This window comes from Podarcis filfolensis, assembly GCF_964270895.1.
Source record: "Podarcis filfolensis genome assembly, chromosome: 5".
Taxonomy (NCBI): Eukaryota; Metazoa; Chordata; class Lepidosauria; order Squamata; family Lacertidae; genus Podarcis; species Podarcis filfolensis.
In genome coordinates, this window is record NC_139608.1 from 84,524,388 (window position 1) to 84,550,418 (window position 26,031).

Sequence of the window (26,031 nt, forward strand, 5' to 3'; positions counted from 1 at the left end):
TGCGCCAAGTGACCCCACTCTGTCAGGAAGCACGTTCACATTGTCTAGAAGCTCCAGGGGATACAAGCATCAAGAGCAACCACACTGCAGCAGGTAATGTAGTTTACATTTCCCGTAAATATTTTGTTTCTCTCTTTAAAAAAAAATATCTAATAAATCAATGTCTTCCTTTGGAAAATTTCAGTGGGAAAACATTATTGTTGTTGTTGTTAAGTAATGGGTCTTGGCAAACCATTGCCAAGCACATTGCAATCTCTATTTCCAACTTAAAGAACAGAAAGCAACATGAACCATCGAGAACAAAAGCACCTTGCTTGTAAAATATACACTTCAAAACCCTTGCCAGCCTGCTAGTTTTGTAGCAATAAGGCCCTTTCAAGTCAAAGGAAGTTACTCACCTAGGCCAAGCAGGAGATGAGAGCTGCTCTGGGGCTCCGAAGGTGTTTGAATTCTGGGAAACAAAGCAGGAGAAATCAAATAAAGGTTTTCTGCTCCTCAGGTGCCTTCCTTATCTGTGGCACCTCAAAGGCCTCTGTGCAAAGCATAAGCAAATCAGTTTTGCCAAACAAAAAGACAACGTCATTCGCCTTGAGCTTTTCCCATTGATTCTTGGTTTCTTTGTACTAAGTACTCAGGTTGCTTGAGACATTTCCCCTCGAGTGCCTGAAAAACATTAGAAATATATCCAGCTTGCAGACAACATACTCTTTTATTTTGTAGAAGGGGAAACCAAGGGACCCTTCATGACATAGAGGTATGCAGCATGAAGCCAGGACCTCACTCCATGTGGGAAAACCTCATGTTGTGACTCCTACCCAGCATCCCCCCTTCTAGAAACTGATGTAATGCTCACATGGGGAGAAAGTATCACAGCGCCACTTCAAGGACAACCTCAAGGTGCACATTGCCTTCTAAGAAGAAGAAGAAGAGTTTGGACTTGATATCCTGTCTCAAAGCGGCTAACAATCTCCTTTCCCTTCCTCCCCCACAACAAACACTCTGAGGTGAGTGGGGCTGAGAGACTTCAAAGAAGTATGACTAGCCCAAGATCACCCAGCAGTTGCATGTGGAGGAGCGGGGAAGTGAACCCGGTTCACCAGATTACAATTCTACCATTCTTAACCACTACACCACGCTGGCTCCCTTAGCTGATGGTGGGTTGATTCGGCAAAGGTCCCTGGTTCCTTGATGTGAACTAGCCACCACCTCGAGCTCGGATGCCGACAACCTCTTCACTACCTGACCCTTGTCCTGTGAAAAATGTTCAGGAATTCCACCTGAGAAGCTAGGCCAAGTCTCCATATGCGGAATAATGTTATGGGCCTCGGCCCAGCATACCTGAAGGAGGGTCTTCACCACCATCGTTCTACCCAGACACTGAGGTCCAGCTCTGAGGGCCTTCTGGTAGTTCCCTCCCTGCAAGAAGCAAAGTTAGAAGGAACCAGGCAGAGGGCCTTCTCGGTAGTGGCATCCACCCTGTGGAACGCCCTCCGTTCTGACTGGACCTAATGGTCAGGGGTCCCTTTACCTTTACCTATCTACCCCACCATAATAATGGCCTGTCATTTTGTTCTGCCACTTGGCATTTGGCACTGCCTTGCTGTGACAATCTTCTGAGTCACTGAGAAGTCAAGAGTCAAGCCGACCCATAATTGTACAAAGAGAGGCAACATAATCTGTCAGAAGCCAAGCAGAACTAAAGCTAAGAGTGGGCAGTGATGGCCGACCAAACCCAAACTTTTCAATTAGTATTGTGCACTGTCAAGACAACAGAGAACACAAAACCACCTTCTTCTGCACTTTTGAACTACAAATATGGAGCTGTGTACAAAGTCAATCTCTATTTAAAAATGCCATTTCTTCTATTATCCCAGTGTATATTTCTACAATGGCTGATGGGTAGCTGGCGATCCTGAGTTTATGCTGTCCCTGTTATTAAATGAAATGAAATGGTACCATGTCTTAATTATTTTTAAGAAGTAACCAATTTCTGATGTACCGGGGACAACATGCAGTGGTTCTTACGGGTGTCACGGTCCGGTTCACGGGTGATCGAAGTCCCGGCAGGTGATATCAGGATCGGGGGCAAGAGGGCGGGGGGGAGCAGGAACGGGGATCCAGAAGCCAGGAGTCAGGAAGCCAAGAGTCCAAGGGTCAGAGAGCTGGGAGTCAAGAAGCCAAGGGTCCGAGGATGAAGAAGCAGGGAGTCAAGAAGCCGAGGTTCAAGGATCAGGAAGCAAGAAGCCCAAGGCAGGAAGCGTGTTGCGGTGGCAAAGAGCCGAAGGGAAATGCGGACCTTATATCCCTTCCCAGCTCTTGCCACCAGGTGCTGTGAGTTACCAATCGGCCTCACCTGTGAGGCCGCGCCTTGCCTCTTCAGAACAAACTTAGGAAGGCCCCAGTCCTGCAAAGTCCTATTGGTCACAGGGCCTGGCTCCTGCACGCACACCTGACAACGGTTTTTTTTTTCTCTCTGAAAGTGCAATTGTATTCCACCAGTAAAACATGCTTTACCAATGGTTTATGGGCAGCGTTCACGGGGGCTAAAGTAGCTCTGGTCCGAAACATTGTGCTGCCTGAAGCTGAGGACAAAGAGCAGGCACTTCCCCTGCCCCCACGAAGCCCTGGGCTAGCATTTAGGTAAAGGTAAAGGGACCCCTGACCATTAGCTCCAGTCGTGGCCGACTCTGGGGTTGCAGCGCTCATCTCGCTTTATTGGCCGAGGGAGCCAGCGTACAGCTTCTGGGTCATGTGGCCAACATGACTAAGCTGCTTGTGGCGAACCAGAGCAGCACACAGAAACGCCGTTTACCTTCCTGCCGGAGCGGTACCTATTTATCTACTTGCACTTTGACGTGCTTTCGAACTGCTAGGTGGGCAGGAGCAGGGACCGAGCAACGGGAGCTCATTCCGTCGTGGGGATTCGAACCGCCGACCTTCTGATCAGCAAGCCCTAGGCTCTGTGGTTTAACCCACAACGCCACCCGTGTCCCTGGGCTAGCATTTACCATGATCCAAATCTGTTGCCCCATTGAATATCAGCTCCTACCATGACCTGTGCTCCCTCAATGGCGCTACCTAAAGAAGGCCACTTCATTGCAGGGTCAACCCTGGGCTCAAGCCAGGAGCAACCAACTCTGGATACAGTGTTTGAGATGGGCAGGTCAGATGTAAAGTACAATGGTACCTTGGGTTACATATGCTTCGGGTTACATACGCCGCTAACCCAGAAATAGTGCTTCAGGTTAAGAACTTTGCTTCAGGATAAGAACAGAAATCGTGCTCCGGCAGCGCGGCATCAGCAGGAGGCCCCATTAGCTAAAGTGGTGCTTCAGGTTAAGAACAGTTTCAAGTGAAGAACGGACCTCCAGAACGAATTCAGTACTTAACCCGAGGTACCACTGTATCTGTTTTGCTTCTAGAAGGTCCCAGGTTTGATCCCTTGCAAGATTCTTGCCCGAAGGCCCCTGGGTGCTTTTGCCAGCCAGTGTCGACAATCCAGAACTTGATGGGCCAAAGATCTGACTCAGGATTGACTCAGCATCCTGCACAGCTGTCAGAGAGCACACTTACCACCCGATTTCAGGGGGGAAAGTCACCGTAAACAACATTTCATTTAACAGAAAAGGGAAACAAATGCTTTCTCATAAGGGAAGCTGCAGGGAAACGATATTACGCGTCTCTCTTTTTTTGTTATTTCACGGGATACAAAACGAGGAGGTGGGGATCAATCAGAGCAGGAGCGGAAACCGCCCCCCAATACAAACAGGAGCACCAGCTGCATCCTTCAAGCCACTAAATTAGCCAGTCTGTTGATGATGTTGTGTTTTTTTATTATTTTAATTTTTGTGCGAATTCGATAATAGGTCGCAGATCTCCTGGCAACTCATGAATGAGGCTCTTTATGGAAGAATTCACCTTGCAGCAGAGCTGCTGGCAGATGCACTGGGCTCTTTCCATTAATTAAGCAATAGGGGAGAAAAACGTTTCTCTCCCCCCCCCCATCACCCTCTTCCCCATTCTCTGGAGTAAACGGAGCCTGAGCTGTTCCTTGCTACCCTCAGTTGCCCTTGGACTAGTCAGGCCACCCCCTTAATCATTAGCAACTTGTGGGGAGGGGAGGGAACAAAGCAGAGGGGAGGCCACAAGATGTTTAGTTAGAAAAAATATATATAGGTGGGTAAGTGGCAGGGGGAAGCATGGCTGTGATGTGTTTGATGACATAGGAGAAAGAAAGGAACAGGGAGAAGTTTCTCTTCCTCTCTGTCATAATATGAAAACTCAGGACATACACTGGAAGATTTGGCACAGATAAAGGTAAAGACGGGGCACGAAGAATGGGTTACGGTCATTACAGCAGTGGTTCTCCAAGGGGGTGGCAGGAGAGGAGGCCAAGTGTGGTGGGAAAATTCAAGGACAATCAATATATTTTGGGAATGATTTGTATATATATAGGGACGCGGGTGGCGCTGTGGGTTAAACCACAGAGCCTAGGACTTGCTGATCAGAAGGTCGGCGGTTCGAATCCCCACGACGGGGTGAGCTCCCGCTGCTCAGTCCCTGCTCCTGCCAACCTAGCAGTTCGAAAGCACATCAAAGTGCAAGTAGATAAATAGGTACCGCTCCGGTGGGAAGATAAACGGCATTTCCGTGCGCTGCTCTGGTTTGCCAGAAGCGACTTAGTCATGCTGGCCACATGACCCAGAAGCTGTACGCCGGCTCCCTCGGCCAATAAAGCGAGATGAGCACTGCGATCCCAGAGTCGGTCATGACTGGACCTAATGGTCAGGGGTCCTTTTACCTTTATATATATATGTGTGTGTGTGTGTGTGTGTGTGTGTGTGTGTGCAAGTGATACAGAGAAAAAAGGAGGGATGTGAGGGGGAGGGGAGAACAAAGATGTGTATCATCATCATCATCATCATCATCATCATCTGTCATTGCTTTGTGACATTTTGGTTAGCCATAATCTGATTTTTCAAAATAAAAGTGACAGTACAACACTCGGCTATGCATGCTAACATGACTTGCCTCTTCCTCTGCATTAACTTATTTGGTCCAGGTCTATCTGCTCGTCGCTTCTCAGTGGATGGACCTGATGTTGACCCACAGGTAGACTTGGCACCCAGATGTCTTTATACTCCTGCCGAAACCTGTAATTCCTCCTTTGACTCCTGTCACCCTTTCTAGGCCTTAACTGACGGAGCTCTTGCTACCATCAACTTCACAGCATTTTGAAATAAATAAATAAAGTAAGTAAGTAAGTAAGTAAGTCAGAATAACGATTCTGGTGTACACTTTCATACACTCTTCTGACTCCCCGCTCCCTCCAGCAACATTGGGATAATACTTTGCAGAACTAGTGTAACTTGTGATCTCTCAGCTACCCCCCACCCTGAACTACAAGTATAATAATGATGGACTTTATCTGCATTGGCAGAGCAATTTAAAAAAAAATATTTACAAACTAAAGAACAACCCCCCACCCACTTTTTGTGTATGTGAAGTAAGACCAAAGTTTGATCATGGACTCTGGTACCTTTTGTTTTTGGGTTGATGTGCTACCCCCCTGTCCCAGCCACACTAAAATTCTGAATACCTCAATTGTTTTTATGGGGTGGCAGTCACTTCTCCACCCGCGAAGACCAGCAGAAAAGGCTCAAAAACAAACCAGAAAGTGCTTTCTCCGAGAGTCTTATGCAATGGGTGTTTCACTTTAGTTGTTTCTTTCTCTCATTGGCTAGACTAGCCTTCCTAAATGTCAAGCGTTGGTGTGACGTCAATCACTGGCAAAAAAATACTGAAAGGTTGGAGCCACAGCTGTCAAGCGTCCCTTATTTGGTGGGACAGTCCCTTATCCCAGTGCCATGTCCCGCTGCTGCCCCTTATTGATGAAGCTTTGTTTGGCTGCTGACTGGGCTTTCTGCCTTTGGCTCGGAGGGGCTCAGAAGTTGAACATACCTGTGCCTGGAAAATCCCTTATTTTGGCTGCTGATCCCTTATTTTCGAGGCTGCTGGTCCCTTATTTTCAAATCTGTAAGTTGACAGCTATGGTTGGAGCATTTACTGATCTGGGGGCCAAACCCACATGGCTGCCTGTTCTTCAAAGGAAGCAGGAGAGAGCAAAAAGTGTGGGGCGGGGAGAAGCAAAGGCTGCTGGGAGCCTGCTAAGCCACACCCACTGGCAACTTGAGCTCAGGGCTCAGGTTAACCCTTTCATGCATGCGAGTCTGTAACTGTATCTTACAACACCACAGAGAAGGAGATGTCTAGATACACAGCAAGCCAAGCAACCTATTTAATTGCTGTGCAATGGGTCTTCTACATCTGGAAAAAGTAGGCAGTGGTTTCATTATGTTAAAAGGAAAGGTAGGATTTTCCGAGCTCTGGGGTGAAAAGTGGGACGCCAAACAGGAAAAACATGAGGAGGAAATAAATTCAGTCTGAAAGGAGTAGCGGTTGAAAGTCACATCTCTAAATGGCTCCATTGGCCGATCATTTGGTGTAACCAGATGAGCTGGTTCCAACAAGTTTTCACACTTCAGTGAAGCTGAGCTCAAATTTTTCTGACTGCGGAGCAGAAGGCGATCCTGTAATAAATGCTTCATCTTTCCCCAATCATCCCAAATTATTCACATGAAAGATCCTGTTCCCTCTCTTGGACTCTAATGAAGCTCCCGTTGAACCAATTATTCACTTGCTATTCATGTATTGTCTCACAAGGAAATCTCTGAAGCAGCATCATTAGGAATAAGAGATGATTGGCTTGAGGTGCCCCCCCCCCCCGGACAACTTCCTATTTTTGCTCTAAAAGTCATTGCTTTGAGCTAGCGATTTACAGTGTGCTAATCTGATGGAAAGCGATAAAATGCACCCAACTGCAGCATTGAAAATGGCCATATAATTATGCTTCTCATGACATGTATTTAAAAAAAATGATAAAAGCAAAACAAAAAGAAACCCACCTGTGCTGGAGTAGGGGAAATGCTGAAAAACAACACTTCGACTTCAGTGGGATATTTATTTAATCCAGCAATTCAACTTCTTTTGCATTTGTCCTCCAGAGCACAACCATATATTTGTGTTTGGTGCATGCAAATGGGGCATGGCTGATGGGAGTTGTAGTCTCACACATCCAGAGGATACCAGATTGAGGACGGCTTGCTTTTGGTATGTTAGCATGTATCAGGGCTGTAGCCAGCTTTGAAGAAGAAGAAGAAGATGAGGAGTTTGGATTTGATATCCCGCTCTTTTACTACCTGAAGGAGTCTCAAAGCAGCTAACATTCTCCTTTCCCTTCCTCCCCCACAACAAACACTCTGTGAGGTGAGTGAGGCTGAGAGACTTCAAAGAAGTGTGACTAGCCCAAGGTCACCCAGCAGCTGCATGTGGAAGAGCGGAGACGCGAACCCGGTTCACCAGATTACGAGTCCACCGCTCTTAACCACTACACCACACTGGCTCTTTGAACAGAAAGTGGCCTTACTACAACTGTGCTGGGCTTGCAGGGGAGGTGGCTCAAGAGGAAAACAGCTTCTAGCATTTTAGGGGACCCATTAAATATTTTAAGACGACTCGTCGAAGTGACAGACAGCTTTCGTAGGCATGTTTTATGTTTTGGCTCTTTTATTCTATGCTGCTTAAAACAGCACTGTGAAGTAACCTTCAGTATCTCAATACTTTTGCTTGTCTGGTTGTCTTCCACGTTAGTGGTTGAGTGTGTAGACTAGCCGAGTCAAGGGACAACGTCCCTGTGCATTTTACAGGCCACCAGTGGCATCGCAAAGCGCAAGAGTTTGGCTCCTTCTTGCTGCAACACAGAACCGCCACCTCCCAGCTTGCGACTTACATGTGTGCAGGCAAGAGCGGTAAAGTACACAAACCTGAATACAATACACAATACGCCCGCCTCAAGCCTCAGTCAATAGCTTCTGTTTTGAAAGGCAGCTCAGGTCAGCCACATTGTGATCGCGGGAGATGACCTGCCGAGCGGCAGCGCTTTATGATTTGTGGGTTTCTAGACTGACTTGGCTCCATTTTTACTACTCATTTTCCCTCTAAGGAACCAGGCTGTTCAGCAGCTTTGGCAGCTGACGGCTATTAACTGTCACACTCCAGTAACCAGGGGATAGTTAGAGCGGCATTAAATATTTGCACGGTGCAGAGAGGCTGCACTTCATCTTGGAAATCCCTGGGCTGCAGAGCACTTGAAGGAGACCCACCTTATTGCTATTCTGATCGCTCTCCTTTTCATTAGACGTGTGAAATCTGTCAGCTCCATGGGCACAACCAAAAACAGTTTTGTGCAAAAGGGGTGCATAGGGCGCGGGTGGGCAGTGCCAGTTTGGGAGAAAGCCCAGCTGCAAGTACAATGCCAGATCAGAGTATAAAGGTAAAGGTAAAGGGACCCCTGACCATTAGGTTCAGTCGTGACCGACTCTGGGGTTGTGATGCTCATCTCTCTTTACTGGCCGAGGGAGCCGGCGTACAGCTTCTGGGTCATGTGGCCAGCATGACTAAGCCGCTTTTGGCGAACCAGAGCAGCACACAGAAACGCTGTTTACCTTCCCGCTGGAGCGGTACCTATTTATCTACTTGCACTTTTTGGTGTGCTTTCGAACTGCTAGGTGGGCAGGAGCAGGGACCGAGCAACAGGAGCTCACCCCGTCATGGGGATTCGAACCGCCAACCTTCTGATCGGCAAGTCCTAGGCTCTGTGGTTTAACCCACAGCGCCACCTGCATCCCGAGATCAGAGTATACAAGGATCATAAATAGGGCTTTGTGTACTTCATGCTTCATTGTTTTTTTTTAAATGCTCGAGTCATCCAAAATCTGCAACTTTTAAACATTACAGAAACGGAAAAAGCTTCTTCCATAATTTCTCTTGTAGAATCCGGCCATTTGTTTCCTATTACACATCCTTCCTCTTGGTTTTGATCATCACAGCGAGAAGTGGGATTTCCTCATCCTGGGTAGAAGAGCAGAACTTGCATGGCGGGTGGCGGTGTCTGATTTTCAGAAGGCGGAGGCTCGGCAAATATAGTTCTGGAACCCCTCGCATAGCATATATTATTAAAGAAAACCAAAGGCCTGGTTTTTTTAAACTGTTAAGGAAGCCAGGAATGCAATCAGGGCAATATACATGGCTAGTGGGTTTCATAGCTGGTTTCTGTGCAAGACTCAGAATGTCAGAACTGGCTTGGATATAGGTTATGATCCACTTGATGAGAGCGGTCTTTCTATTCTGGCTTCCTCCTAAGCACATTCTCCTTGCCCACTGGCTCCGCAGAAAATCTTTGCAACCGTTTGGGATGCTTAAGTGCTCACAATAAGGCATGACTATCTGAAAATGATTATTGTCACTGGCCCAGTCCTGTGGAACACCCTGCCAATAGAGATTTGGTGCCAATTTTTAAATACCTGCTGAAATCTTTCCTATTCTGCCAGGCCTATGAGGGCAATTAAGAGTACACCTTCCCTCACAATGGTCTGTGGGTGTTTGCTTCCCATGTCTTTTTGCTTTTAACTTTCTATGATTTTATTGTTTGGTTTTATGTTTTTATATTGTTGTAAACTGCTGTGCTGTATATCTTTATGATACAGCAGGGTTGAAACGTATTTTTTTTAATAAATAAAATAAAAAGACCTTAAGGGCACGCCTATTTTCTCCAGGCTGTAAGCAGACTTCTTAGAAATGGGAATCACCCTAATGCCTGCCCTCTTCCCAGCAGGTGCTCATTATTTGTTTAATCCACTGAGATGCTAATATAGTAGCAGTCAGTGCCTGAAATTAAAACTCCTCGCTCCCTCTTTGATCTTTTTGTCAGGCTAATGATTTGTATAATCTCCAAAACCTCACAAACCCTGCAAGCTCAGGAGGAACACTCCTACCTTTCGAGTACCTGTCCTGTGTTTCCTAAACAGGAGCTATATTTAACTACAAGCCAATCACATGATCACCGAACAGGAACAGCACGGACACACGTCGGCTTAATGCTCCTGAGCTTTGCCTGCCACCAGTTCTTTGCAAGGTGATTTATTTCCAAACCCCAACATAGTACCACGGCTTAGTCGAAGATTTCCTCATGCAAAAGGTGCAATCCTTTTCTCTCACCATCCGGCTGCCATTTTTCGAGCGTTTACTCCCACCTATTGCCGATTTTGTCCTGACAGTTTTATTTCTTTCCATGTTGGCCTTCCCCCACCTGAAGTTAAGAATTTTTATTGTTCAGTGTGGGGAAGCGCTCTGGGACCCCCCACAACGATATAATCAGCAGAAGCAGAGTTAGGCAAAAATTGAGGAATGAATCAAGCAAACGAGAGAGAGAAGGGGAAAGCATGCAATTTATTTAAACGACGCAAATTTATGCAGGTTGCAGAATTCAGCTATGCTTGGCGCAGAATTTGGCCAGGTATCATTTTGGTTTTTGCTTTGTTTTAGCGCATAGCCACACAGCCCCGGATATAAATCACATCCTGTGTAAAAGGATGAAGAGCTTGCACATTGCCGGATCAAATTTGTGACAGTTGCTCAAAAGGGAAAGACATCAGAATAAGGCACTGAATGAATGATACCACTTTTTTGTGGCAGCCCAGAATTTAAAGAACCAAGCTCAATGTTGACTGTCCTGGCTGTTGCTTTCGTAGCCAAAACAGAACCACCCACACTCAAGGGGGAGGTATTAGCACGGTTGGAAAGCCCTGAAGTTTGAAGAAATACAAAAGAACATTAGGGAGGGGAAAAAATCTTTTGAGTGGGGCGGGGACACACCAACCTCATGAGGACTGAATGTGGTCGGTGGATGCTCAGTGGCCACAGATGGCTAACAGATGCAGGTAGAGTTGGAAACAGAAAATTTGGTGGGAGCACTGAATCGATGGTGCAGGCCCCCCTTATTTATATATCCAATTTTGAAGTTATTTTTCTCTCTGTGCTCACATTTTTAACATAGAATTTTGGTATAAATGGAGGTAGAGACAAGGGGGAAAGCTAGATTTCTTTGTAGTGTGTGAATGAAGCTGTTTGGGTAACTGTAAATATACCTCAGATTTGCACTTTTCAAGAGCTGTAACTTAAATGTACCCTTTTGACTCTGCCACTAAGAATTTTTGACACTGAATAATATTCTACATCCTCTAGCAGGACTCTGTGTGCCTTTGGCGAGGGAATTGAAAGAGACAGACCTCACCATATGGTCCTGGTTTAAAAATATAATCCATTATAAAGCCACTAAGACCTTTAGTTTTGTACTCCAGGGACAACCCTGAGATATGAATTATTTTACTGATATAGTCAAACTGTCCCTGTATTTGCTGGGGGTGTTTTCCATTGGAAAGTTTGTAGTTCTTGATAAATAATGCCCAACCTCTTCCCCCCTCCTTTCTAAATGATGAGGCTGTTCTCAGCATCAAAGGGACACACACAAAAATTAAAACAAAATTAAAAAACATTTGATATGCTGACTTACTCTACTTTCTGTCATAAGGTCACACAAATGAAAAGCCAGAGAACAACTGTATCACAATTGTTTTATTTATCAGTATCAAATTACATAGTAATGAATGACATTTTTAGAACATCTCTCTTGAATACTGTCATACATACAAATAAAGATCTCTCAGTTATTTGAAGTACATTATTTGTCTTAAAACTGTGCGTTGAAATAAAAAGATTCCGTTTTGGCATATCCTGATGAGAAAACCTGCATGAATATTTCTGTACTTCACTTTCACAAATGTATAATATATCTGCTTTGAGATGCATCCTTCAGCTCGCAACAGGAGAATATCCTGTTATGGGCTTTTATTTATATCATAAGAACACCCTGATCTTGCCCTGGAAGAAATGAGCCCCCTGCCCCCAAATCTACAAGATCCTGCACTTAATTAGGAGCCTACTCCTAAACCTCCTAAAGTCAGCAAGATTGCTCTGGACCACACAGCCTTGGGTAAGCTCCCTGAAACATGGGCAAATTCCTATGCAATGCAGTGGAAGCAGGAAGGAGCCCTGTGTGTGTGAATATAGCACACATAGGAGCAAACAGTGCAATTCCTCGCACGAGTACATTGCTGTTAATTCAGTCTTCGGCCAATTAAAGTTTTTGAGGGTTTCTCACCTGCTCAAGCTGAGCAGGATTGGTCAGGGTAGAATATATCAGACGACTATATTAGAAGAGCTTACATCACAGCTAAACAGTGGCGGGTGCTTTCGTACAGAGTTGCTCCTAGGAACTGTACGAAGGGAGTACACAAGTGTCAAGCTGAAGAGAGCCTGGCCCCTCAATGTAAAACGTGCAGGACACCGTTGTGCTGGAGACAGGGAAAGGGCACTCAGACAGAGGTGTGCGAAAGGTCAAAGTGAATCCAAAGTACAGAAGACTCAGTGCAGGGCAGCTGGGGAAAGGGGTCAATGGAGGGAAGGTAGGCAGCGTCTCCTCTTGATCCTCGGAGGTTGCCCAAGTATCAGTGGAAGTCGGGCTTCTCTGGGAAGGTGCAGCCAGAACGCTTTATGATCACGCTGGCGGCGTAGTGTCCTGCGCGGATGCACTCAGTCAGCGGTCGGTCGTAGACAAGCTGCGAGAGGAAGCCTGCAGGAGAAGAGGGAAAGGAGGCGTTATGGAGAGAGTGCTGGGAGCCACACAGGAACGTGCTGGGAGGCGGTGGTTGCAAGGCGACCGTTCTTAAGCCTGACACTCACATCAACTTGTGTTTTGGAGTCGGAGGCATCTACATGCTTTGGTAGCTAACTACAGCTAGACTAGCGCTTCGTCCGTCCTCTGAATGCCAGGCCACGCGGTTTGGGGCTCTTCAGCAGACACTCTTCCAAAGACCCAGGAAGAGGGAAGACCAGTGGGATCAGCTGAAAACTCTGACTTCCTGCTTTGGGACCTTAAGGCATGGGTGAAACTGGTTCCTCGGTCTCATTGTTTGCACCTTAACATTTATAGCCTATTCTATCCTGTGTGGGTTTAGAGACTCCGGCCCCCCTCCGTAACATCTCCACGACAAGTAAATGGAATAAGGGATAGAAGAGGAATGCGCTCAGTCCACATTTTAAACTTGAACCAGCCTACTTCACCAGTCCCAGCCTTTTACGCAGACTGGAATATGCAGCTATGAATTGGAGAGGGTACCGTTTTGAATTTTGCTGTGCCATTTTGATTAAAAAAAAGACACACACAAAAATACCTGTTTTGCAAAAAAAAAAAAAAAAAAAAACAAAAAAAACAAAAAAAACCCCCCACCCCACAAGATGTATTTTAGAGGAAAATGCATTGAAAAGCTATTTTGAAAAAATAAAAATGAATTTTTGTGCATCTTTTAAAACACAGTAAGTCTGCAACTTACGCACATTTAACTTGTGTGCATTTACACATGTGGCAATAAGTAAAATAAAATAAAATAGGGAGGAAAGGGGGTGGGTTCCAGGAAAACTGACTTTGGTAATCCCACCCACCATTGAACCTATTGGGTTTTTGACTATACACCATTATGGCTTTAGGTACAATTCCTGGACTATAACCCCCACAAATGTTGTGGGCTTATTGTATGGGAAAGGAAAAAAGGTCAAAAAGGACATATGCATCAATGCATGGGAAACTGACACAGAAGAATGACTGGCTGATCCATTCATCCATCCCTAGCTAGAGACAGCTACACAAAATAAAAACCACACACGAACTATTTAAAGGAAGGGGAGAAAAGAGTCTCAAGTATGTGGGTGATAGAGAGCTGTCATATGAGCAAGTCATGGACTCATGCATTCCTTCCTTCACATGCTCCAATTCACATCGTTTGCACTGAATAGGAAGAAAATATTGTTTGCTATTACATCCAAACAGTGTTCACTTGTCCTCCTAATCGGAACTGGAAGCTATTTCTAAATCATAGTTTCCAAATCTGCTTTGGAAAGCAACCAGAAACCGTAGCTTGCAGGTTTGGTTCTAACAGCAAACGATGGTTTGTTCTATATAGGAAGTACAGAAGTTGGAGTGACTGAAGAATGGAATTATAGAGGAAGTGGAAGTGAGGGAGCACGTGAGCCTTGGGCTCGCTCATGCAATCTCAGACCATGTGCGGATAAACCCATGGTCTCTGCAACAGTAGAGAAGATTTAATAAGATTTCACTCCCAGGTCCCAGAATAGACCTCCTCTCCACCTCCAACTGTTCATGGCTGTCAGAAAAGGTGCTGTAGAGTGTGATGGGCTGTGTGGAGGCCACAACTCTTTAATGACCACCTTGGACTTATGACAAAACCTGATTTTATGAAGACTACAGGATGGAACACGGTGGCTGACCACCAATTACGCCCGTGTTTAGAAAAAGGAAACTGCACATCCCAACGATGGCACGGTCTCTTTTCATATATACTCTCCCCTCAACCTCCATCAACCACATAGTTTGGTCAAAGAGAGGCAAGACCCCCAAGAAGGGAAGACCCAGCCTAAGTTGGATGACATCCCCTCAGCGTTTCCAGGAATCCTTCATATTCCCATAAAACTTGTGCTCAGGAAATGCTTTCACTAAGCCAGGGCTCATCCTACTTTTGGTGATACTCTCTAAAATTAAGAGTCTATAGATTCTGGCCTACTAATTGGTACCTTTTTTCTAATGTTCCCAAATGGCCCAGGAACCAGGCTTTTCCATTGCTCATTCCCCCTACAGCATCTCCTCAAAAATGCCAGTCATAGTGACACTCGTGACATCTGTTTCCTATTATGACACCACTAAGTGGGGCGTTCTCAGCCCAGACCTCCCACATGAGTTTCCAAGTGTCTGGGCACACTGTGTGTGTCACCTTAACCCATGTCATATGGATGCCTTTCTCATTTGGTTTCTCCCTTTCATTACATGCTTATGTGAGGTAGAGATTTACAACATGGCAAAAGCCATTTAACCCAGATGCTGCCCTTTGAGCAAAATATCACCATGTGATATTATAAAAATGTAAACGTAAACCAAAGTGCAGCAAAGACGAGGGTAGACCGCCAATACGCCGCGAAATGTGGTAGTGCTTTACAAAATAGGCTTGCCCCAGCCACAACTAATGTGGAAAAACCCTGTAACTACACACAGATGGACGGCTCTCACGGACACTTGATCATCCATTCACACATTTTAAATCTATCCTCGTTCACACATTTAGTATACGAGAGGAAGGCAAAGGGTCAACTAAGTAGGTGCTCTAGTGGCAGTCAGCACAGTGAATCCCACCAACGCAGTGTTTCTTAAACTTGGGTCCCCAGCTGTTGTTGGACTACAACTCCCATCGTCCCTAGCAAGCAGGACCAGTGGCCAGGGATGATGGGAGTTGTAGTCCAACAATTGGATACCCAAGTACGAGAAACACGGCTCTAGCGCAATGGGGCTTCCCCACTCTCCTCCCAAATTGGTTCAGGGTGGGTGGGGTCTGGAGAGCCCCGCAGAGAGAGCATTCTGTTATGCCGGCGGAAACGCTTGCACTAACAGAACAAGGGAGCACAGTGCTGAATTCCTCCCAGAGATTTCCTCTTAAGTGTTTGTGTTTATGAACTTGGAATTCTGAGAACTACCATGGATCGGCTGGTCGGCGTTAGCCTTGAAAGACTTGCATTCTAGGTCTTACGCAACTGTGAGGCGGATGTTGGATGTTACCATTCGGACAACCAGAAGACGGGAATGTTCGCTTAATGCAGACAAAGGGGTTCAATCTTGGGTACACACCCTAAGGACGCCTAGAAATTGTAGTGCTTAATTTTGGGGGGTGGGGTGATTGGGAGGTATGTCAGGACTCAAGTCTGTTCAGTAATACCACCACTCTCCATTACAACCCCTTCCTCTGATCATTCATAGATAGATAGATAGATTCTCTGTAGTTAATAGGTAAAGGTAAAGGTAAAGGGACCCCTGACCATTAGGTCAAGTCGTGACCGAAAATGATGTGCCATAGATCATGCAAAGGATAGAGCCCAGCTGGGCCCAACAGCTTAGGGTAGAGACTGATGATGGGGCAGAGTTAATAAGCAAAAGTTCTCAGTCCAAGCAAAAAATACTCTGTCCCTTTACCCTGAGATGCTAGTCCGTCCCCCGCAAGAACTTAAGGTGGTGGCTAAATTTCTGAAACTTCAGGTCAAACCCTGACACTCCACAAGTCTATTTGGAGAAAAGCTAAGGTCCGATATGATGCCTTGAAGCTCACTGTAGTAAGTAAAGTTAAAGGGACCCCTGACCATTAGGTCCAGTCGTGACCGACTCTGGGGTTGCGGCGCTCATCTCGCTTTATTGGCCGAGGGAGCCAGCATACAGCTTCCGGGTCATGTGGCCAGCATGACTAAGCCGCTTCTGGCGAACCAGAGCAGTACACGGAAACGCTGTTTACCTTCCCGCCGGAGCGGTACCTATTTATCTACTTGCACTTTGACGTGCTTTCGAACTGCTAGGTTGGCAGGAGCAGGGACCGAGCAACGGGAGCTCATCCCGTCGCGGGGATTCGAACCGCTGACCTTCTGATCAGCAAGTCCTAGGCTCTGTGGTTTAACCCACAGCGCCACCCGCATCCCTAAGTAGTTAATAGTGTCAGGAAAAAAACCTCTGCTCAGTGTATTTTTGCCTATTCTTGCTTCATATAGTCCAGGGTTGAAACCTGGCATTGAATGTAGATGTTGCAGCCAAAGTAGGAATTAAACTCTGCAGAAATATTAGGAAACCTGTTGTTAAGAGAAGCTTCTGGTTTCTGTTAATTATTGAGTATTAAGCAGTCATGAGAAGCACAACGGTAAGAACATAGGAAACGTCTGTCCCCTCCCCAATTTGAGCCAGTCATAGGGCAGATTGAAAACAGGATTGTTTTGACAACGTTCTTCCAGACAACAACGGAGATTGCGATGAATATAGATCAGAGGGCCTAGTAAAGGCTGCTGCTGTCACTGGGAAGAGAATAAAGTATTCCCAGAACAGGAGAATACTTTAGGTCGAGTGTAAAGACCACAGGAATCTCAATGATGACCATCTCCCACCTAAGGTTGCCAGACACCTCCTAGTGGTGGCAAGCAATTCTCCCTACCAAGTGTGGCTACATGGACAACGCCGGAGCAGCGTGTCTGGACAAAATCAGATAGTTTCCGAGTAGCACAATGAAAACAATCTGCTGTCCGTTAACTTAACATGCATTCTTACAGGACAAATCACTGGATGCAAAAGAGAGAGAGAGAGAGAGAGAGAGAGAGAGAGAGCGTCAGGCATGGAAACCCAACTGTCTGGAAGGCCTGAAGCTTGCCAGCAAGTTTCTAGGTGGTTAAAGCTCAAGAGCTAGTGGTGCCTTGCATGTATATAAAAATTAGGCAGATAAAAACAGCAATTTCTGAGTCAGTGTGTCTAGAATGCATTAGGCAGGTTGCCAAATGCACACAGACACAGAAAACAGAGTTTGGCAAAGAGCAGGAGGAGTTCTGCTCTCCCCTCTCCCTCAAAGATGAAAAGTAAGTGTGTTTGTGTGACCCATTTTGGCCAGTGCTCAAGAACACATACAAAAATAGCAAAGGGTGGGAATGATCTTACAGACTGAAAACACAACAGCCATTCCTCATGACATCTAGAAGTAAGACTCTTCCAGACCACAACTCTTTAATGAATAGCCCGCCCCAGCAATCTGAGGTCTGCTTGCATAGGTGCTCACCTTTTCCGGGAATCCCTTCAAACTGTAGTGCTGTGAGAGGTGCAGTGTGTGTGTGTGTGTGTGTGTGTGTGTGTGTGTGTGTGTTAGGGATCTTTAACGAATAATTCTCCATATTTTAACCCATTTCCAATAATAATAATAATAGTAGTAGTAGTAGTAGTAGTAGTAGTAGTAATAATAATAATAATAATAATAATAATAATAATAATAATTTATTTATACCCCACCCATCTGGCTGCCCCCCCCCCCAGCCACTCTGGGCGGCTTCCCAAAAAATATTAAAATACTGTAATACATCAAACATTAAAAGCTTCCCTAAACAGGGTAGCCTTCAGATGTCTTCTAAAAGTCTGGTAGTTGTTGTTCTCTTTGACATCTGGTGGGAGGGCGTTCCACAGGGAGGGCGTCACTACCAAGAAGGCCCTCTGCCTGGTTCCCTATAACCTCACTTCTCGCAGTGAGGGAACCGCCAGAAGGCCCTCTGTGCTGGATCTCAGTGTCTGGGTAGAACGATGGGGGTGGAGACGCTCCTTCAGGTATACTGGACCGAGGCCGTTTAGGGCTTTAAAGGTCAGCACCAACACTTTGAATTGTGCTCGGAAACGCACTGGGAGCCAATGTAGGTCTTTCAAGACCGGTGTTATATGGTCTCGGCGGCCGCTGCCAAGATTCTGATTTCAACTTCAGCTCCTTTTGCCTGTCCCAATAGGTTTCCAAGCCTGCTAGGAACAGTGGGAAGACAAAGATGGCCACCCCTCCCAGGTGTTGCATATGGAAGAGCTATCTGTGTGGGTGAAGATCCTGGGCAAGAGCCTGGGCTCTGGTGTTTAGCTGCTGCTGGCTCTGGAGGGTGTTACACATAAGGGGCCTGAACCTTTGCAGCTGGGCTCTCATTTCCAAGGTTCTCAATCACACAGGGAGCCTCCCTGTTGAGGAAGTTCAGCCCCCAGTACATGCTTTTAAATAAAAAAGCAAATTATAAACAAGAATTTTTACGGTGGGTTTTTTTGTTTGTTTTTTACATTAAATGTGAAGGCTCAGATGGTTCAAATTATGAGACCCAACAGTTAAAAATCAAATAAAAAGCCTGGAGTTCTGGCAAGACTGTTTGGCTGAAAAATGTTTTGCCGTTGCTGTCAAAAGATGTTTACTTTTAGGCCAAAAGAGGAATAGAAAAAATATTTTTATAAAGGAAGACCCTAAGCCAAATGAACCCGGCTTCAATAGAGAAAGCTGCTGGTGTTTGTCAATTTGTAATAAATCTTTTCCACCAATTGCGTACAGTTTAATGCGTTTCTGCACCCCTGTTTCTGCTTCCTTAAATACTTTTTAAAAAAGAAGAAGTAAAGAAACATTCATGCCAGCCCATGAAATGGGGCTTTAGCCTTGTTTACATGACAGATCTTTGAAAAGTTCAAGCTGCAAAAGACTCAAACATTTTCTTTTTGTTGTTCAAAAGACAATGCACTAAATATGAAACCATTGCCACCATGTTTGAATGCTCTCACTGGCATTTTGCATCACATTTGGTGGAAACAGCTGCTCACCCCAGCCAGCCATGTGTTATTTACGAAGGTGCTGCTGTGATATTCAATCATCCCCCAGCTCTTTGCTAATAGCGCTCTGATTTCTGGAAGACTTTCAGAGTCTCTGGCATGGATGATGGGCTGCCCACGAGGCAGGTCAATTGCAGTTAGGTGGTCAGGTACTCAGAGCTTCACGCAGACGATTTGCCATCTTAATCAGTGAACAAACCAACTAACACCAACACGATGCGATGCTGACGATTTAATTGTGTGGCAGATGGCGGCCGTGGCAGCCAAAAAGTATGGTCGATTTGCCTTTATCAGACCCAGGCCCGGCTACTCTGAATGAAAACTTGCTTTCTTTTTAGTGTTCTAAAAGATGCAATTTGGCATCTAATTTCATGCCACTAGGAATGGCAAACAACTTTAAACATTAAACATTCCGGATTAGCCCTGCTGAAGTAAATTGGAGCATGTTTTGGGTAGGACTTGCGGTTTGCCACATAATTGGAAATTTGGCCCATGGATTTTTAAAGAGTTGGAATAGATCTTATGCAAGGACAGCTATTTCTTAAAGGGTCGTCTCTCTTCTCTAAAAGGTGGAATACAAACCTGTGCTTCCCTCCAATTACTTTAATACGAATGGCTGTGAGTGACTTTGGACTAAAGGCGCCCCCAGAGTTTGCATGTTTGTATGAGTGACGTCTGAATTCTCTGCTCATGGTTTCAACACAATTAAAAAGGGGAAACTCCAATGGACCCCTGGGCAAAATGTGCACCTGAAAAATACATATGGAGCTCATTTCATTTTGCTGTCTTTCACTCATCCTCTGCCCGTGATTTGTCGTAAAGCCCAAGGTTGCCGCCTGCTGATTTGACAAGTATCTCCAAATGTTAACTTGGCATGGTACCCAGCAAATATTTTCAGCTGCCATTGATCTCTATCCTGCTGTACTTGGTGTGACATCAAAGATCCCAAACCCACATCCCTCTTTGCAAATAACTTAATCCCAAAGAACATTTTGTTGTTGGACAAAATAAAGACTGGGGAGAAGTCCCCCATGATATTCTTGCTCAGAAGTTGGTAAAATGTGGGCTGGACAAGGTAACTGTCAGGTGGATTTGTAGCTGGTTGACTGGCAGAATCCAAGACATAAGTGGAAACCACTGCAAACCATCCCTTCCCTCACCTGCCCCAACTCAGAGCCATGTAGTTAGCAGATTTTACAGCTTAAGATTATATCATTGCTGGTGGTCAACAAAAGAGGTTTAAAGACTCTCTCAAGGCAAATCTAAAAAAATGCAGTATAAACACCGACAACTGGGAAACACTGGCCTGCGTGCGCTCCAATTGGAGAACAGCCTTTACCAAAGGTGTGATGGGCTTTGAAGACACTCAAACTCAGAACGAAAGGGAGAAAGGTGCCAAGAGGAAGGCATGCTTGGCAAACCCTCATCATTATCAACTCCTGCCCAGAAACCTATGTCCCCACTGTGGAAGGACGTGTGGATCCTGAATTGGCCTCCACAATCACTTACTGACTCACTGCTAAAACCCTGTTTTGGAAGACCATCTTACTTGGCTACGAGGGATCACCAAAGAAGAAAGAAGCAAGAAGCAAGAAAAAGCTGTTCCACTAGTGCAACAGAACTTTCTCTTCCTCTCATCTTCTCCCCCTGCCTTCCACAACCTTAAAATCTGCTCTGCATAGTTGCAGGACCAACTGGAGCAGATTTTGAGGGCACATGGGGAGGAGAGAGGAAGCGGAAGTCCAGTTGCACAAGCAAAACTCCATGCATGCAGTGTTGGATTTGACCTTAAATTTCTGGCAATTCTAACTTATCCCCTTGCAGCTTCACTTAGCTTTCCACATCCACGACAGACAACAATGAAAAACTGCAGTTCGGCTCATCCGCCCTGACACCATGCTAAGGACTTGCTTCCCCCTCACCAAGTAAAATCAATACCATGTTTGAGCAAACACACTTACAGCTTTATTAGGGTGTCTTGCTTGTTCTGTAACAGCTACTTGAAGCTGTGGTGGCAAATCGACTCAGCTCAGTTAAACCTAGAGAGCTGGGTAAAGAGGCCCATCAATAAGGTTGTTATAAAATACTCTGCAGGAGTCCAGAAAGCTGGAACAAACAGCCTGCGACGTGTCAATATTTTTACTCAATATCAATATTTTTCATCTCCAAGAATGAAAAAAAAAAAAGCACAATGAGATCACTGCTTATCAAATGGACCACATGCTAAACAGTAAATGCTTCTTTCCTAGCCAAGTTTGACCCAAACACAAGGAGAGCAGAAAATTTAACATTTGACATAGCTGTGGCAACAGAACGAAGTCAAATAGGAAAGGAATGCACACATGGCTCTGTTGCTGGCTTCCTCAAGCTCGGCCCTCCAGATGTTTTTGGCCTACAACTCCCATGATCCCTAGCTAGCAGGACCAGTGGTCAGGGATGATGGGAATTGTAGTCTCAAAACATCTGGAGGGCCGGGTTTGAGGAAGCCTGCTCTACTGCATCTACTTAGTCTTAGTTTGGGATGGGGATGGTGGTTAAAGGGTGTTAGGGAGAAGTTTAAAGGGAGAGAGAGGTGGCTGCATGTAGGTGTTGCAGAATGCAGTTCTATGCATAAGGTCAGCGTGGGAGAAAAGGTGGAGCCATTAAGGGGGCAGGAGACCTCTGGGCAGATGACAGTGATGGAGCTGGATGAAATCTGAAAGACCAAAGTCAACGCAGCCAAAGTACCCTGATGGGAAGGGTGGGAAGGCTAGAGCTGAAGTGATGGGGAGGCAAGCACAGTGATTTTTAAAATAATTATATGCAGCCCGCCCCCCTCCCTTGCTTGAATTCTATTTGGGCCAACCATTGTGAGTTTCTTTGGGCAATGCTTAAGCAAAAGCTTTTCCAGGGACTCCTGCATTGGCTCATAATGTGCTGGTGAATTCTAGCACAGCTGCTTGAGGATGGTAGTTGGGAGGATGGATGAGAAGGCAGCCGCGTGCTTCCAAACCAAAGACGCAGTGCTCTAACACCCAGCGGAGTGGCTGGCATGCAGGAGGAGGCGGGGAAGGTTTGAGCTGGACAGAAACTTGGAGGGCTTTAAAAGAGGATTAGACAAATTCACGAAGGGTAGGGCTACCAGTGGCTACTAGCTGTGATAGCTATATTTTGCCCCCACTGTCGGGGGTGGCATGCCTCTACATATCAGTTTCTGGGAACTGCTGTTGCACATGGATCCTGTCTGTGTGATTCCCATGCCGGTTACTGTGAAAACAGGATGTTGGGCTATGCTGGGCATTTGGCCTGATCCATCAGGGCTCTTATTACCGTATTTTTCGCTCTATAAGACGCACCAGACCACAAGACGCACCTAGTTTTTGGAGGAGGAAAACAAGAAGAAAAAAAAGCTGAATCCCAGAAGCCAGAACAACAAGAGGGGTCGCTGTGCAGTGAAAGCAGCACTCCCTCTTGCTGTTCTGGCTTCTGGGATAGCTGCGCACCCTGCATTCGCTCCATAAGATGCACACACATTTCCCCTTACTTTTTAGGAGGGAAAAAGTGAGTCTTATAGAGCAAAAAATACGGTAACTGCTATCCTGGAGCAGGCACCCTGTTATAGCAGCATACAGTTCTCCCATTCATTTGGAAACAGAATCAGATTCTGCAATTCTCATTTCTGTGCGGGTGGGCAGAAGTATTTGGTGATTCCAGTTTTAGGACTGGGAAGCCTCTGCCGCCAACAAAGGGGATGCCAGGACTAGACTACAATGCGGCTATCCGGAACGAAGGAGTTTGTCATCAAAATCGCAGCAGACTGAGATGTTACAGGAGGAAGGAACAAGGGCATCCTTCCCAGACTCCCCCCACCCCCAACAGAGCAATAAAGTGCTTACAGAGCACAGCATAGGAAGGCTGTGGGGTGGGAAGCAAAAAGGTGTTATTTATGCCTTTCCCAGCTCCCGAAACTACAATGCTGTCTGGAGCCCACAGCAGGAAGAGATCTCCTCCTCCTCCTCCTGTGTGTGAGGTCCCACTTGCTAATATCTTTAAATGTGGCTGGAATCTTTAAAAGGAGAGGCAGTTTCTAAATGGCGATAACTGGATTAGAAAATCCATAGCGCTGTACAGCCAAAACATTTATCAAAATAATAAGGATCTTTCAAATATGACAGAGAAAAATACACCGAAAGCATATAATTTGGCAATATTTAGTTTATGGAAGGCCAGTTACAGAGACCAAGAGGCCTCGGAGAAGCCTGGCTCGAGATACGGCATTTATCTTGGTGGGTTAAGAATGACACAAATTGCCAAGCACGGCCATAAGCGGGTAGCTGGAATGACAGCCAGCCCTTTCCAAGTCAAGACAGATGCTTCATCAGAAAGTTCAGCTATTATACCAGGGGAAACAGGCTGTCAGTCAAAAGGCTGAATTTTATTTTCAACGCTTTATACAGCTGCAATAAGAGGATCCTCAGAGTCAAATCAGACGCCAGTGTTGAGCTAATCTCTTTCGCACTTTATCTTCACTTGGAAGGAAAGAAACCATAGCTAAAACATCCTTTGGTCTCCGCTTCCCCCCAACCCTGCCATGCTTCATTTATGAAGATCTTTAGAACAGAAAAAGCTATATATATTTAATGAATGACACAAAGCTAGCTAGCAGCTGATAAATAATGAAGTTCCTCAGAGCAACGCAAACATTTAAGGGATGTATTTCAGGGCTCTGACATGATATCCAAGGGGGAAAAACCCTTTTATAAATAATATTTGAAAGGGCTGCTGAAAAACAGAAGAAGCATAAGGACACTGTAGAGAAGTTGTGTTAACAACAACAGACCCACTAGAAGCAGCAGATATTATAAGCTTGACCAAGATGTATTTCTGAAGCACCATCAGTGGCAATGCATTTTAGTAATGTATCTCTCTGGCTCACCAAATGTGTTTTTCTGCAGCGTGCAAACTTCAACCTAGAGAACGTGGCAGAAAATGAAGATCTTGCTGGAAAAGCTCAAAGCACACTTTAAGGCTTCGATGCACACCTTAAAAGATCTCCCAACATGGGTTCAACATACTTTGCCAGCTGAATAATAGCTGCTGGATAGTGTAGCTCCCCTGGACAAAGAAAGCAAAAGCTTTTATTCAGTCAGTACAGAAAGAAGAGCCATCTGGGCAGGATGTGGAGCTCATACCCGGAATCAGGAAACCAAATTATGGCAGAAATATAGGAACTAATAAGAGGGAAGGTTTGAGCACTTTAAGACAGGCAACCAAAAGGTTCATGCTTCTGAACTGTGCAAAATGCTGGATTTTGCTGAAACTAGGGTTCAGCACTTAAAAGGGCACATTTCTTTAGAGAAATTTTATAATTAAGCTATGCTACAAAAGTTCTGTAAACAAACAAAAACAAAGAAGGAAAAATATTTCCCTTCCAGTTTAAAGTGTGTTTGCCATGAGACACCAGAACAAAACTGATCCCAACTACAGATGACCGACGGTCCACATAGTTTGACAGCTTCAGTTGGTCCTGATGGCAGCTTTTTCTCACACACCCTTTCCCTGCAAAATAGGACCTAAAGTCTTCCTCAGTTCATACAGCGATGGAAAACAAATGCTAAAGGGCAATGGTAGAGAAGATGCTAAAAGCTGCTCCTAACCCTGGCACTGGGAATCCATGCCTGCTCCGCCCCAGGTAGCAGGGATGTGATATGCCCCAAACGGCCTCGGTCCTGTATACCTGAAGGAGCGTCTCCACCCCCATCGTTCAGCCCGGACACTGAAATCCAGCTCCGAGGGCCTTCTGGCAGTTCCCTCACTGCAAGAAGTTACAGGGAACCAGGTAGAGGGCCTTCTCGGTAGTGGCGCCCTCCCTGTGGAACACCCTTCCATCAGATGTCAAAGAAATAAACAACTACCTGACTTTTTAAAAACATCTGAAGGCAACCCTGTTTAGGGAAGTTTTTAATGTTTGATGATTTATTGTGTTTTTAAGATTTTTTCGGGAGCCACCCAGAGTGTGTGGGGTAATAATAATAATAATAATAATAATAATAATAATAATAATGCATTTTTGCAATTCTCATGGGTCTATGTAATGTACAGGTCCATGTTCCCTCCATCACAGACAGAATCAGTTGCTGCTACTCCTGTTATTTCCCCCTTCTTCCACGCTACTTCTTGTACCTGGAAGAACAGCAATGGTCCCTGCTCATCAAGGCAACTCTATTTTCACTTCCAAGACCTCACTCAAAATACTGTCCTATGTCACCATAGCCAGTTTTGAATTATTCACAACCAGTGTGGTGTGGTGGTGGGCCAGTGTGGTGTAGTGGTTAAGAGCGGTAGTCTCGTAATCTGGGGAACCGGGTTCGCTTCCCCGCTCCTCCACATGCAGCTGCTGGGTGACCTTGGGCCAGTCACACTTCTTTGAAGTCTCTCAGCCCCACTCACCTCACGGAGTGTTTGTTGTGGGGGAGGAAGGGAAAGGAGAATGTTAGCCGCTTTGAGACTCCTTAAAGGGAGTGAAAGGCGGGATATCAAATCCAAACTCTTCTTCTTCAATTGTTTTTTATTTGATCCAGCCAGATCCTCCTGCTGTCCCTCTCTTTTTCTGTTCATCTTCCTTAGACCAAAAGACTTCCAAACAGAAGCTTTGTGTTGCTTCCAGTGCTCAGCAGACATTTGGATGCTCTTGCAAACTAAGGGGTTGGCACATGCACAGAAGCATAATGTTTATAGTTACCAACGTATTTAGTTTGTCTCAATAAAAAGGAAATGTCATCTGCCATACAGCTGAGTTAAAGCTGCTCAAGAAGGTCACTGAAGACATTCGGAGTTTT

The 26,031-nt window shown here is 45.5% G+C and overlaps 1 protein-coding gene across 3 annotated transcripts in view; it reads right to left on the reverse strand.

Annotated features, from left to right (window-relative positions):
* Positions 1 to 11,514: 11,514 nt before the first annotated feature.
* ADK (adenosine kinase) overlaps positions 11,515 to 26,031 on the reverse strand; it is a 202,381-nt gene continuing 187,864 nt past the window's right edge. For all 3 annotated transcript variants that reach the window (XM_083615945.1, XM_083615944.1, XM_083615946.1), the window contains exon 11: positions 11,515 to 12,589. In XM_083615945.1, the coding sequence (XP_083472071.1) occupies positions 12,465 to 12,589 (125 nt within the window). In that variant the 3' untranslated portion in view covers positions 11,515 to 12,464. The remainder of the gene's footprint in view (positions 12,590 to 26,031) is intronic.